The sequence below is a fragment of the Conger conger genome, chromosome 4 (genome assembly GCF_963514075.1).
Source record: "Conger conger chromosome 4, fConCon1.1, whole genome shotgun sequence".
In the NCBI taxonomy this organism is placed as follows: domain Eukaryota; kingdom Metazoa; phylum Chordata; class Actinopteri; order Anguilliformes; family Congridae; genus Conger; species Conger conger.
Window position 1 is genome coordinate 62,626,812 of NC_083763.1, and position 14,752 is coordinate 62,641,563.

Sequence of the window (14,752 nt, forward strand, 5' to 3'; positions counted from 1 at the left end):
CCTGAGTGGATTTGATTTTTCTGACAACGGCAGCGTGGTAACCTCATTTATAAAGGCCACAGATGTATTAGCATCGCTCCTCCTCTGGCAGCAGACTACACAGCTTCTGCAGATCCCCAGCCTTGGTGTATTCATTCATTGTGGATGCTCATCTAGAATTAGGGTCAGTAGTGGATGTGTATTCGGAATATTCATTTTTAATGGGGCAGGATGTCTATTATGTTCTGCATCTGTCTGTTCAATGAGGCAGAAAAACATGGTCATACAGGATTATGCTATTGAAACAAAGACATTTACTGGCAAATAGATCTGTATCTGGGATAACTGTACAATAAAGAAAAACATGAATTATTATCCTCATGGCCAAGTGTATATACAGTGGGCTCTAGGATTATTGGCACCCCTGATAAATCTTCATAAAAACAGACGTGCTGCCACTGAAAAAAATGTTTTGGGCCTGTAAATCTAACCATGGCCATTTTAGTTATTTATATAAGAAAATAGGATGTCTTTGCTTTTACTTCACTTTATTTAATGTGTTAGATACTATTTTTTGGTTTGTTGTCTCTCTTGAAATCAATATCTATGATCTTTAATACCCAGCAATATTTGCGATATTTATGCAAGTTATGCCACAAGCCACTATTCCATCGCCCACTTTCCCAGAGTTCTGTGCGTCACAGCAAGAGTGAGAAGGAAATTTAAGTGGTACAGTAGCACTTTGTGTTTAGCAATAGCCTCATGTAGACAGTTGTTCAGCTGAATGTGAATTAGCACCATGTAGGAGATTGGATGTGTGAATATGACTCCCCTTGTATTGTGCTTGTTGAAGTCATTTTTCTCGCTCTTTAAACTGGTTCTCGCTGTGAAGCAGTGGTAGTGAATTAAGGAAATTAGTTCTGTAACTGGAAATGAGCAAACGCGAGTCTGCATTCAATATATATAACAGCTTATATTGCGTTATTTTTAACGGCTTTTGCCATTTTAAAATATGTTGTTTTTACATAGTTTGGTTAAGTATTACTTACTACATACAATATTGTAAATATTTTTTAAAATACAAAAATTTGAAACAGGTAATTATTAAGTAAAATGTACTTATTGACTGAATGTTCATATTCAGGTATCCATATTTAGCCACTTAAATTTAGTCAGAAAATAATTTAAGCTCAGTGGATTCAGTAAATCCAGTAAAAAAAAAATCCACGTACATTTTTTCAGTGTTTAAACTAAAAAATAATACAGGTATTGACATAGCTTTATTTTCCAACATGTGTAAAGTAGTATGCTTTATTCATTATTCAATGGAATCAACCAAAGTCTTATATTTTTCAAATAGAACAATTATAGCCCCAAAAAACAGGTTCCATAATTATTGGCACCCCTGATAAATCTTCACAAAAAGAGAAGTCCTGGAAACTAAAAAAAAGATTATATTCAGGTTTGAAATCCATCCATCCATCCATTATCACCCGCTTATCCGGAGTCGGGTCGCGGTGGCAGTAAGCTAAGCTGGGTATTCCAGGCGTCCCTCTCCCCAGCAACGCATTCCAGCTCCTCCTGGAGGATCCCGAGGTGTTCCCAGGCCAGGAGAGATATACAATCTCTCCAGCGGGTTCTGGGTCTACCTCGGGGTCTCCGCCCAGTTGGACGAGCCCGGAAAAACCTCCAAAGGGAGACTCCCGGGAGGCATCCTGATCAGATGCCCGAACCACCTCAATTGGCTCCTTTCGACACGAAGGAGCAACGGCTCTACTCCGAGCTCCCTCCAGATGTCCGAGCTCTAAGGCTGAGCCCGGCCACCCTACGGAGGAAGCTCATTTCGGCCGCTTGTATACGCGATCTTGTTCTTTTGGTCACTACCCAAAGCTTGTTACCATAGGTGAGGGTTGGGTCGTAGATCGACTGGTAAATCGAGAGCTTTGCCTTCCGGCTCAGCTCCCTCTTCACCACAACGGTCCGGTGCAACGCCCGCATTACTGCTGATGCTGCACCGATCCGCCTGTCGATCTCACGCTCCCTTCTACACTCACTCGTGAACAAGACCCCGAGATACTTGAACTCTTTCACTTGGGGCAATGACTCGTTCCCAACCCGGTGGGAGCAATCCACCGTTTTCCGGCAGAGAGCCATGTCCTCAGACTTGGAGGTGCTGACTCTCATCCCGGCCACACTCGGCTGCACACCGCTCCAGTGCATGCTGAAGGTCACGGTCCGATGAAGCCAGCAGAACCACGTCATTCGCAAAAAGCAGAGACACAATTCTGAGGTCACCAAACCGGACACTCTCCTCACCTCGGCTGCGCCTTGAGATCCTGTCCATGAATATCACAAGCAGGACCGGTGACAAGGGGCACCTTGGCGGAGTCCAACACCCACTGGAAACGTGCTTGACTTTGTGCTGAGGATGCGGACACAGCTCTCACTTTTGTTATACAGGGACCGGATGGCTCGTAAAAACGGCCCCGGTACCCCATACTCCCGCAGTACCCCCCACAGGGTTCCCCGGGGGACACGGTCGAAAGCCTCCTCCAAGTCCACAAAGCACATGTGGACTGGATGGGCAAACTCCCATGACCTCGCCAGCAACCCCGCCAAGGTAAAGAGCTGGTCCGCTCTTCCACGACCAGGACGGAAGCCACATTGCTCCTCCTGAATCCGAGGTTCGACCATCGGTCGGAGCCTCCTTTCCAGCACCCTAGAGTAAGCTTTCCCGGGGAGGCTGAGGAGTGTGATACCCAGATAATTGAAGCACACCCTCCAGTCCCCCTTCTAAATGGGGACCACCACCCCGGTCTGCCACTCTGCAGGTACTGTCCCCGACCTCCACGCGACACTGAAGAGGCGTGTCAGCCAAGACAGCCCAACAATGTCCAGAGCCTTCAGCATCTCAGGGCGAATCTCATCCACACCTGGCGACTTGCCGCTGAGGAGCTTTTTGACTACCTCAGCAACTTCCGCCAGGGATATAGGTGCAGATTGCCCCAAGTCTACGGGCTCTGCCTCTTCCGCAGAGGACGTGTTGTTCGGGTTCAGGAGTTCCTCAAAGTGCTCTTTCCACCGCCCGACAACATCCCCAGTCCGGGTCAGCAGTTCTCCTCCCCTGCTGAAAACAGCCTGAGACAAGCCCTGCTTTCCCTTTCTGAGTCGTCGGATGGTTTGCCAGAACTTCCTCGAGGCGAACCGAAAGTCCTTCTCCATAGCCTCCCCGAACTCCTCCCATACCCGGGTTTTTGCTTCAGCGACTGCCAGAGCCGCAGCCCTTCTGGCCACCCGGTACCTGTCTGCTGCTTCAGGGGACCCCCGGGCCAGCCAAACCCAAAAAGCCTCCTTCTTCAGTTTGACGGCGTCCCTCACTGCTGGTGTCCACCAGTGGGTTCTTGGGTTGCTGCCCCGACAGGCACAGATGACCTTCTGGCCACAGCTCCTGCTTGCCACCTCTGCAATGGAGGCTTTGAACATGGCCCACTCGGACTCCATGTCCCCAGCCTCTCCCGGGATGCGTGAGAAGTTCCTCCGGAGGTGGGAGTTGAAGACCTTGTGGACGGGGGCCTCCGCCAGACGTTCCCAGTTCACCCTCACTACACGTTTGGGTTTACCAGGTCTGTCCGGCAGCCTCCCCGCCCACTTGATCCAACTCACCACCAGGTGATGATCAGTTGACAGCTCTGCTCCTCTCTTCACTCGAGTGTCCAAGATATACGGCCGCAGATCAGATGATACGAGCACAAAGTCGATCATCGATCTTTGGCCTAAGGCGCTCTGGTACCAAGTACACTTATGAGCTACCCTATGCTTGAACATGGTGTTTGTTATCGACAATCCATGACCAGCACAGAAGTCCAATAACAAGACACCACTCGGGTTAAGATCGGGCAGGCCATTCCTCCCAATCACCCCCTTCCAGGTTTCTCCGTCATTGCCCACGTGAGCGTTGAAGTCGCCCAGCAGAACTATGGAGTCTCCGGGTGGCACCCTTTCCAGGATGCCGCCCAGTGACTCCGAGAAGACTGGATACTTTGAACTGCCGTTTGGTGCATAAGCACGTAGTCGCAGAGAGGCGACCCTCTCGTTCCCCGGGTGGAACTCCAACACAGTGGTGCTCAGCCGGTGGCTTGTGAGTATCCCCACACCCGCCCGGCGCCTCTCACCCTGAGCAACTCCAGAAAAGAACAGAGTCCAGCCCCTCTCCAGGAGTTTGGTTCCGGAACCAGTGCTGTGCATGGAGGTGAGCCCAACTATATCTAGTTGGTACCGCTCCGCCTCACGCACTAGCTCCGGTTCCTTCCCCACCAGAGGTTACGTTCCACGTCCCCAGAACCAATCTGCGATGCTGAGGATCAGCACCCCCGGATCCCGGCCTTTGCCTACTGCCCGTTGGGCAAAGCACCCGACTCCGATGCCGACCCCTGCAGGTGGTGAGTCCACAGGGCGGCAGCCCCACATGACCAATTCGGGCTGTGCCCGGCCGGGCCCCATGGGATAAGGCCCGGCCACCAGTTTCCCTTTTCCGGGCAAGGTATCTTGATACTTGTGAGGCCTTGTCATGGAGTCTTTTAATCGCTCTTAGTCTGGCCCCTCCCCCAGGATCAATTTGCCTTGGGAGACCCTACTGGGGGCTAACGCTAGTGCCCCCGACAACATAGCTCCCAGGATCTCCGGGACACACAAACCCCTCCACCACGTTAAGGTGGCGATTCCTTAGAGAGGAGGTTTCAAATCGCTTTAAGATTAATTGAGACTCACATGGGTGAGTTTAGAAGTGCATTACAGGCAAGTTTATTGCCAGTGGTATTTCCTGAATGAATGTAATGTTTGCATTTTAAATAGCTGACTGACATCGCAACTGACCCCAACCAGGAATAGCAATATCTTAGCCATTTGGACAAGGCAGAGCAATGATGCATTACTAATGCCAGAATATCTTTTGAGTTCAGTATAAAGTACAAAGCAATCCTTATGTTCCTTATTCAAGGCCAAGTTTTGATCCAAGCCATTTCTTTCACTGTGTTAATAGACTGAAATGTAATGTAACACAGGTTATTAAAGGTCCACAGGTTATTAAGCTCAGACATAAGCAAAGATTTAATTACTGTGCATCTCAGTTGAATTGATTGTACAGATATTACTGTGGGATTAGTCAGGCAGAGGTAGTGTATCATTAAAGATTCCGCTGAGTGGGTGATTTCCTCGCTCAGCAGAGTGAACTGCATTGGTTCATGTTTTATTGATGAGCTGGAGGAGGTCCTTGTTTTATTGATGCAGGCAATTATTTAAACTTTTCTCTGCTGCGTGACAGCTTGTGACTTTCTGAGTAATGTCCTGCAATGTGTTAGGTACAAGCAGTCCAAAAGCTGCGTGCACAATTTATTTTTAATATGTGTCTCAACATCCAGATTTAATTTTCTTGGCACCCAAAATAAGATTGATTGGACTGATAAGACAACTTAGGACTGTGATAAAGCATCCTTTGAGGCGTTGGCAAAGATTGCTTCCGTCCTGTCCATTTTAACTGTCTCAGTCTACATAACCAAGTGGTATTCCAGAAATGTTCTCTCTTAGTTAACCCTTGTGTTGTCTTAAGGGTCAAAAATGACCCGCCACTATGTTTAACAGCAGAAAAAAACCCTAAATTCTATTTTTTAAACTTGAAATTTGATGACAACATTTGTGATGAGTGACAGGTTATTTCTTCATGCAAAATATATTTGAAAAATATAAATTAAATGAAGCTGCTTTATTTTAGGGGTTTAGGGAATGCGGGTAATTTTGTACCTTTAGGACAAGGGGAGTATACAGAATGTTAAGACTGCACAAGAGTTAACTATACACCTCATACATTGTGCCTCTTTGGGGAAAATATGCAATAAGGGTTGGGCCTGGTGTCATCAGCTTTGAGAGGATTTTGGCTTTGAGAGAAATCAGGAAAATGGAAGCAATCTCAAAAAAGCAAGAGCTTCATCAAACCCCCCACTATGGACAATCTCTTATCGATTATTGCATGGCAATACATTCAGCCTTTTTGGGTTAATTTGTTGTTTTTCCTCACAAATAAATGATTAATTTTCATCTGGACTGTGTTGACACATTTATTTTTATACTTTATAATGAGTAGATCATATGTTTTTTTAATTTCTTATTGCCATAATTAGCTAACTTTCATCAACCAAACATCCCTCCCTTTTTTATATATTACAACTGTAACCATTTCAGTTCATGATATTAATCACTATTCTGTTCTATTCATGACTAAAGTCATCAAAAGCTGAGGATAAAAAAATGGAAGTAGAGCTTCAACACATTACTGTGTCAGGACTTGCCACATAGAAATGTTTTCAAACCTTAATTACAGCTGATGATCTGAAAATGTCCTCTAGATGTCCTGCTCATTGTGTTTGTATTAGATAAAAGCCTTCGTTTGACTGATTGAACTTAAATCCATTGAATAATTAGTGAAGCAGCTGTTCGGTATTTTACATAACCCAATATAGAAAAAAACTACAGATGAAAAGGCATGTGCTAAGAAGCCATGCTAAAACTCAAGGGCACAGCAGTAGTATATCTTAACACTATAACAACTTTCTGGTGAATGCCAAGTTATTTAAAATGTGAATTGTACATATAAATGTAGTTATTGACAGCAAAAATGGACCATACAAATGATGGCCCATTATCATTTGTGATATTCTGTAATAGAACAACCATATATTGTGTTCTGTTGTTATACAGTCTGTAATAGGAGAGTTTCATTTTGCTTCATCAAGCCCAGAGTAATAGGGAGCTCCATCCCCCTATTTGTTCTTTTGAACTCTGTATGAATCAGAGATTGTTTGTGTTGACTGGCTCAAATGAATTTGTAATCCCTCTATAATTGTCAGTTTATACTTCATAAGGACAGTCTAAATGAATAACAAATCATGTTTTCTGTGTGTTTTGTCCAGGCCTTGAATATATCAAGCAGACATTTATTGAACCCGTGGCGATCAAAGAAGAGAAAAAGAAAGAAAAGTCCCCATCAGGAAGTCCCCATGTAAACCGGAAAGGCACAACTCACTCCCACTCCTCAGCCAAAAAATCTCACACCACGCCTCCACCCTCACCCATCAAGAAGATACACCAGCAGAGCAACAGCACCACCAGCCGAAAGCTGAGCAAAGAGGAAAAGGTCGTTGTGGCTGAAAACGCACCTACCAAAATCGCCAAGGCACCCTCTAGAACCTCAGTGGTACAGGAAGTTGCCCCGCCTAAACCTCCCAAAAAACCAGAGCCCCTCAATCCAGGCAACGGGCAGCTGCACACCCAGTATCACAGTTACTATGTGAAGACCCAAGTGACACTCCCTCCCCCAGAACCTGAAGAGGATGAGGAGCGCGAACTGACCCAATCCGCACTCGCCCGGATGCCACCACCCCCAAAGCAGCTCGTAGCACCCAGCCCCAAACCCCCAACGGCAAAGCCTGCTGCAACTGAGGTCAAACTCAGGAAACAAGATTCTCTGAAGCCAAAGAGCCTAGCAGAAACAAAGAAGGCCAGCATGGAAATCACCAGCGACTTCCTAGAGGAAGAATCAGTAAGAGCTTTTTTTTTGTCAGTCTAAAGATGGTCTCTCTGAGGAAGGTTCAGTGAACTCGAAACCATAGAGGTAGTTTCATACTGTAGATCAGGTTTGTAGGTACCATCACTGCCTCTTCCCTTTAACCAAAGAGTATTTTTATGACATTCTCCTTACTTTCAGTTGACAAGCCTAGGCCTTTGCTAATATTGAATCTTAACACAATCTTTCTTGGTTCATGTGCAAGTGTAAGTTCTGAGTCCCGAGAAGGAGTCAGGCTGGTAGCTAGAGAGTCATCCTTCTATCACTGTCCCAATGTGTCCTCTTTTCCTCAGGAAGTGTTTACCATGGGCATCCCCCTGCTGCCTCACACCTTTACGACATCCATCTATTAGGTTCTCTTCCACAGGTCCAAAGCAAGATACAGAAAACACATCTTGAGCCAGTCAAACACAGACATGTGCATAGACACATTCCCTTATTGTCACTGGTTTGGTATAGTACTTGGTGTTCATTGGGAGGCATTCACCACATGTGCAGTGCTCTAATTCCATAACTTATTTTCCTGTCCACTCAACAGTCCTGCATGTCTCTGTTTCCTTCATTGTCATAGAGGACTTATTGTCCATCTACAATGACCCATTTCTTTCACAGAGCTGTCCTCACTTTCCTGTCACCTCTCAATGGGCACGGACATTTGGAAATATCTCAATCTGTGTGTCCAAGATACACCTTCACATCCCTCCATCAATATATTAACATATTAGCATGCAGTGAACAAAAAGCCACACTTTTAATACAGTAATTCATCATACCCCCCTTATGTTTCACCCCCCTTTCTTAACACAAAATAAAATGGTTACTACAATTATTGAACCCTTTTGACTACAGGCATAATCCTGGTCTCTTCTGAAATGTGACCCTAGGGGTTTATCAGAATTGCTCTAAATATTACTGAAACAAAGTTACAGAAGTATATATAAACACAGTATTTGTTTCTCACCAAAATTTGGGTGGATAGAGATGAATGTGGGCTTAGAAACATAATGGCACCACAACCACAGTGCTGAGCATTCTCCATTGCCTTTTCTAAGCTATGTCTAGATGGGTTTCCAAAAAGGCCATTTGAAGACTTCAAAAGGACACATGGTAACCAGATGATATGATGGGTGTAAAATACGAAATATTGTAAACTAAATTATCCTGGAAGTTTCCAGAAATTTCCTGAAAAAGGTGTTCTCACTCCCTGCCTGCCTGTTACCCTCCCTATACCTCTCCCTCTCAACCTCCCCTCCTTGCTCTCCCCTCTGGCAGCAGCAGATCCAGAACATTGTAAAAATAATAATAATAACTGCAATAATAACATGTAGTATACGAATATATTGATTCAGGTGCACTGATGGACATTTTTGTCAAAAAGCCAACCCCCATCAACAAGTCAAAAATCCCATGAGCCTTCTGTGGAGTTGTAAAACAATCTTTTTCAGCATAAAGTTCCAAGAACTGCTGCTGTGTAATTGTCTGAACGTGCATACTAAAAAACTGTTTGTTTATGCAGGTGAAAAAATGTTTGTTGTTTTATGCAAGCCTAGCAAACTATTCACCATTCGAAACATAATTTCATTAGTTTAGATGCTACTCAGTCACTACTGTAATACCATATCCATAGCTGGCTGGATGCTGAGCATAAGATACTATAGTTGCTTGCTCACGGAGAGGGACAATGCCTATACAGAGTGGCTGCTTGATAACTCGATAGGTGGACTGATCTTGTTGCAGAGCACCTATACAAAATGTAAATAATAGCATTCTATATATGCATACTTGTATGCAACAACAAAATGGACAAAATGTATAATTCCTCCAGAGAAATTCTAAGTAAACAATGGACATTCTATCAATGTTTCTCCTTGTTAATGATTATGGATTTAGTTCTCTTGGCATCGACTTATGCAGTTCAACTATGGACATTCTATCAATGTTGGTGATGTAATGGTTGAGCTAGCCATCTTTGAAAAGGCTGAATGTATTTGCAGCTGAGAGACTGGTTTCCGTTCATGGAAACTCATGGCATAGGTCACTGTCAATGCTTCTTGTGTCTCAGTCTATGAGTGGCTTCACCGTCCTGGCACAAACACGTCCCTACATCATTGGCTGTTACAGTTACAGCCTGTGTAGACAACAGCAATCCCCATTGCTTCGATATTTTTAATGATGACCCACATAGAAGGAATATTGAAGGAATCTCTGGATACTGCTGATGCACAGTTTATGGAGTAATTTAACTACCTTGTCCTTGGTTCAACCTTACACCATCTGAGACCCACCTAATGACTCTGTGATTGTAATAGGAGAGGTATTGATCAGTACATATTGTGTGTGGGGCAATATGTGTATGGTTATGGAACAAACATGGATATTCTGCTTGTGTGCACTATTCTGCTGATTATTTTGTGTCTTTTTTTACTTTGCAGGGTCCTAACTCAATTTTGGTTGCCCTTGTAATGCTGTTGAATATTGGTTTAGCAATCCTTTTTGTCCACTTCCTGACATGAGTGAAGTACAGCTCAGGTAAGCATTCATTTCTTCTGCCTTTCCTGAGGGTGTTTTTTGTTTTGATAGACTATGAAAGAGACATGCCCATTTCAGATGTCATCGTAGTGCTCAGGTGTTATATTGTGTTTTAGTTCATCTTTCTTACAAAATAGAAAATGCCCTATTATTTAAAATAATACATCATGCCAGAATGTTATTGAACATTATTACTTAACCTTCTAACCATTTTGACCCTTCAGCGAAGTCATGACAACTAGTGGCCTTGGCCCTAATTCTCTGCGGTTGTGTCAACGTCTTTTAAAAAACGAAAGATCCTGGCGGCAGTCATACTCAGACACAGGCAAAGAAGGATGGGACTTAGAGTGAAACACAGGAGAAAGATGAGACTCAGAACATTCGGTCGGGGGCCACTGAACTCCCTGCAGATGATTTGTGGCTCATTTGGGGGTCCAGTGAAAGCTGAAGCAAGCAGTCGTGTTGGGAAAACCCAAAAAAATCTGCTGATCGAAGCCCTAACCACTGAAGTGCATGGCTACTCCATCTGCCCTGGCAGGGAGAGGGACTTAACTTGGAAATGTACGGAGATGCACTTTTAGTTGACGGAAGCGAACAGCTGCCTTACTATTTTACCATCTGACGTTTTAGTGGCGAGATGTACAAACGGCTGCCAGAGGAATTGGTTCAGAGGACTTTGCTGCAGAGGGAGAGTGTTCCAGTGCACACTCTTCACTCAATAGGAGAAATCAAACACGTCTAACAGCGTCAGACACCCGTCTTATTCCATTACCTACTGCTGCCGCTTCTCCAAACATCAGCCTTCTTTTCCCTTTTACAAGATCCTGACTAGACACGCCCATGCATGGTACTGTTTTAATTCAATTCTTTTCTTTTTGTTTTGTTTTGTTGTTGCTTTATTTTCATTTTATTTATTTATTTTTTTCCAGCCATAAGACAGTCTAAAATATTGTGCTTGGGAGTGTGACAAATTATATTGATTTTTATCAAGAGTTCTGCCCCTTTTTGGTATCATAACAATTCTCATAACAATTCATATTATTCTAATTTTGATGAAAGTGCAATATGTTTTATTTTTTTAAAGAGGGATTTATTTTAGCAATGAATGGTTTCTAGTAATTTTAACTGTTGTCAAAATTTATTTATTAAAACCATTTACCATATTACATAAAAACCTTGTTCAAATTAACATGGGAGAGATCTGAAACTGAATATTTGGTTTGCCTGTATGAAAGCCTGCTGTTGCAATCTGTAGAAACACTATGTGAATGAATTTTAAAGTCTTATACAATTATGTTATTTATTGATTTTAAAAGAATAATTCAAATAAACTGTCATTATGTTGTAACAAAAGCATAGACTGTTGAGCATGGGCTTTTTTTCTACAAATAATTTTTATTTCTGCCTCCAAATAATCTGCAAAAATCTGGTCAGCAGTTAGCCAGATTAGTAAAACAGCTCTAGTTCTGAACTTGTGCTCGCTTGCATGTTTGTGAGATTGGAAATTCAACGACCCCAAGCACCCCCCTGCCCACCCCCACCCCCCAGAATATTGTGCTAAATACATGCAGGTAGAGCCAGTAGCCACATGGGAATGAATGTAGTTCTATTGCTCACCTCATAAAACCAGACAATGTGTTCATCTTAGTTCTGTGGTGTGGAGCATCCTACCATCACAAACATTGGGAGCGTTATTTTTTTTTTTTGTTTCATTGCATTTAAAACACTTGATTGCACATGTTTTGTTCTTTTTTTCGCTGGCAGGCCTACAGCATGATGATTTTATTAGCTTTATTTAATGTATGTATGTTTGTGCTGTTATCACTGCAATGGTATCATTTATTTATATAGCATACCACTAATGATATGTGTTGTTTCAACTGTTGGTCAATGAAAGGGGGGGTTGAAAAAGTGAAGCTATCTTTGTGGCAGTTTAATTTAAACCGTAGTTTGCATGGTTTGTTTACACACTATACTACATGCAACAAAGGATATCATACAGAGTGGTCAGCTGCTCGTTACATCATGTGCAGTAACAGTGATGTTTTTTACAGAAGTGTGTTCAGACTGCGTCGCTATATGTGGCCTGTGTGGAAGGAGGACAACATTAGAATGAAAAATCCAACTGTCTTTTTTCAAATAAACATGATTAAAATATAGAAACAGACACTCTCCATCTATATTAATCACAAATATAGTTGTGATTAACATAGTTATGCAGTTGGCTATTTTTATGCGAATATGTCAAACTGTTTAACCCTTTATGGACCGATGTATAATGCTTTTTTGTTTAGATTATTTTCCCTCCAGTTTTCGCAAAAATATCAAATCTGCAATGACTAAGGGTTAAATGTATTTTGGACATTTTTGAAAAGCAGAAATGCATGTAGGGATGGATTATATAGATTATATACTATTTATAAGCATTTTTACAAAGCACAGTTCAGAATCTGGTATTTGTTGGTATTTTTCTAAAATGTGCACAGCTGTATTTTGACAAAAAAGAACTTGTTTGTAATTGGTCAATGTAATTTATGCAGCATTTGACAACACAACATCATATTTGTAATTGATCACTGTAATATACACTACATTTTGGACAGCAGTCTGCTGCCAGTAAACATATTTAAATATTTTACTGTTTGAATAGAATATTAACAGCAATGAAACCATGTTAACAAGCTGAGCTGTAAGACCTTTTGATATTTTCTGTCCATCAAACCCCAAGGATTTCTGTGTTTTGGAGATGTATTTCAAGGAGAAATAATAAAGACTCCAACTTATTCATTGTGTTTTTCATTTTCTTTCTGTCCATGCTTTTGTCCTTTAATATATATTCCACAGAATATCTTCCAATCTCCTGGTGTGATTGGCCTGTTCTTTTCCTTTATCAAACTTACCTGTCCTGTCTGGTATACAAGTACCATGTCACATGACGCAGGCATCATCATAATGGAGAGGATATGAGATGTTTTGGCTCAGTAACATGTTATCACATTATTATTTGCATTGTAGAAAAGGTATTGTTCATCGTCTGAGGACAGCAAAGAGATTGAGAATCACTTGTAGCCAATATACAAATGACGTTTCACATCAAAAGAGAAGATTAAACACGTGGTCCGCTTTTTTAATTAAATATGAATGTCATGCTATGAGAATCCTATTTTTATGCAGCAACGTCCTCATGTCAGATGTATGTAAAATATTCCCCTTTGGAGTGACCCATTTTAAACAAGCTCCCATTTTAATCACTGCACAGCTTTATGTCATCTCCAGTCACACCAGAAGACTCAATCACTGGTTAAAGGTACAATAGGTAATTTTGGACTCCTAACGGTCAAAAGAGGAATTGCAACAATAAACAACCTGAAACCACAACACATTTTACAACTAGTTATGTATTCTTTGCTTGGATAATAACGAATAGTATACAGAGTTTCAGTGATCGCTTGTCTGGAGTACAATTTGGTCAGCTACACGAACTATCAGAACAAGCCCCAACGCCATTCGCTGTGGCAATTAGAACCAATTTTCAACCAATGAACTATTTAATTGTTGTACAGCGGTACAATGTTTTGATACAGAGTGACGGCCCGACAAATGTACACTTTGAAACGTGAATTTAAGGATTATAAACACAGCCAGAAGGTGAATCAACATGTCAGTCAGCCTTTTCCAATGATAAGAATTGATTCATAATGGCCTTGTAACAATGTTTTAACACAAAAATCTTACCTATTGTACCTTTAAGGAACTGGGCTTGTAAATCAAATATTTTTTTTATTTATTCCAAAAGGTGTAGTATTTGAATGATAATTTAATCTGAATTTCTGTACAAGTCAATATGCTTTCATTTATAAATGAAATTATACAGTATATAGACTAGCAGTAAGAGACTACTGATTGCATATGAATATATTGCATATTGAACCAGTAGCGATGTCCATGACAGCAGCCAGTGAGTTTAAAACATGTTTCTATTCAAAGCACAGAATGTTGGCACTGATTCAGACATACATCCTTTGCAAACGCTGGCCTTTAACCCCTTCAGGGTTTTTTGCATTCATTCTTTTTATCAGGGTGAAATTTTGAATCACTATGGTAACATGATATATGCTTGAAAGCGTTACAACTCACGGTTCGATCTATATAACCTATTTTAAGATGGCATTGCTTAAGTGATAATAGGTTCCTTATTTTGTAACATGTTGGTGGCAAAACAAGTGTGGATCTCACCTTCATTTTAGAATGGTGGCCTGTAGTGTAATGGTTAAGGTAAATGACTGGGACACCCAAGGTTGGTGGTTCTAATCCCGGTGTAGCCACAATAAGATCCGCACAGCTGTTGGGCCCTTGAGCAAGGCCCTTAACCCTGCATTGCTCCAGGGGAGGATTGTCTCCTGCTTAGTCTAATCAACTGTATGTCGCTCTGGATAAGAGCGTCTGCCAAATGCCATTAATGTAATGCAATGTAATGTGATGTAAATCTACATACTACAAGAAATAAGGTCATGTCAATGTCCTTTTCACAGCAAGCGTCCAGTGGAAAAAATATATAATAGTTTCTCATTCTAAAAATGTGATAACTCGAAGAAGACACACGTTGAAACATTGAACTCTGAGAATGTC

At 42.1% G+C, this 14,752-nt stretch overlaps 1 protein-coding gene across 1 annotated transcript in view; it reads left to right on the top strand.

Annotated features, from left to right (window-relative positions):
- Nucleotides 1-12,906, top strand: part of jph1a (junctophilin 1a) — a 39,325-nt gene extending 26,419 nt beyond the window's left edge. Inside the window, exons 4-6 of the mRNA XM_061237589.1 lie at nt 6,942-7,570; nt 10,027-10,123; nt 10,348-12,906. Of these exons, the coding sequence (XP_061093573.1) occupies nt 6,942-7,570; nt 10,027-10,107 (710 nt within the window). The 3' untranslated portion in view covers nt 10,108-10,123; nt 10,348-12,906. The remainder of the gene's footprint in view (nt 1-6,941; nt 7,571-10,026; nt 10,124-10,347) is intronic.
- The last annotated feature ends 1,846 nt before the right edge of the window (nt 12,907-14,752 follow it).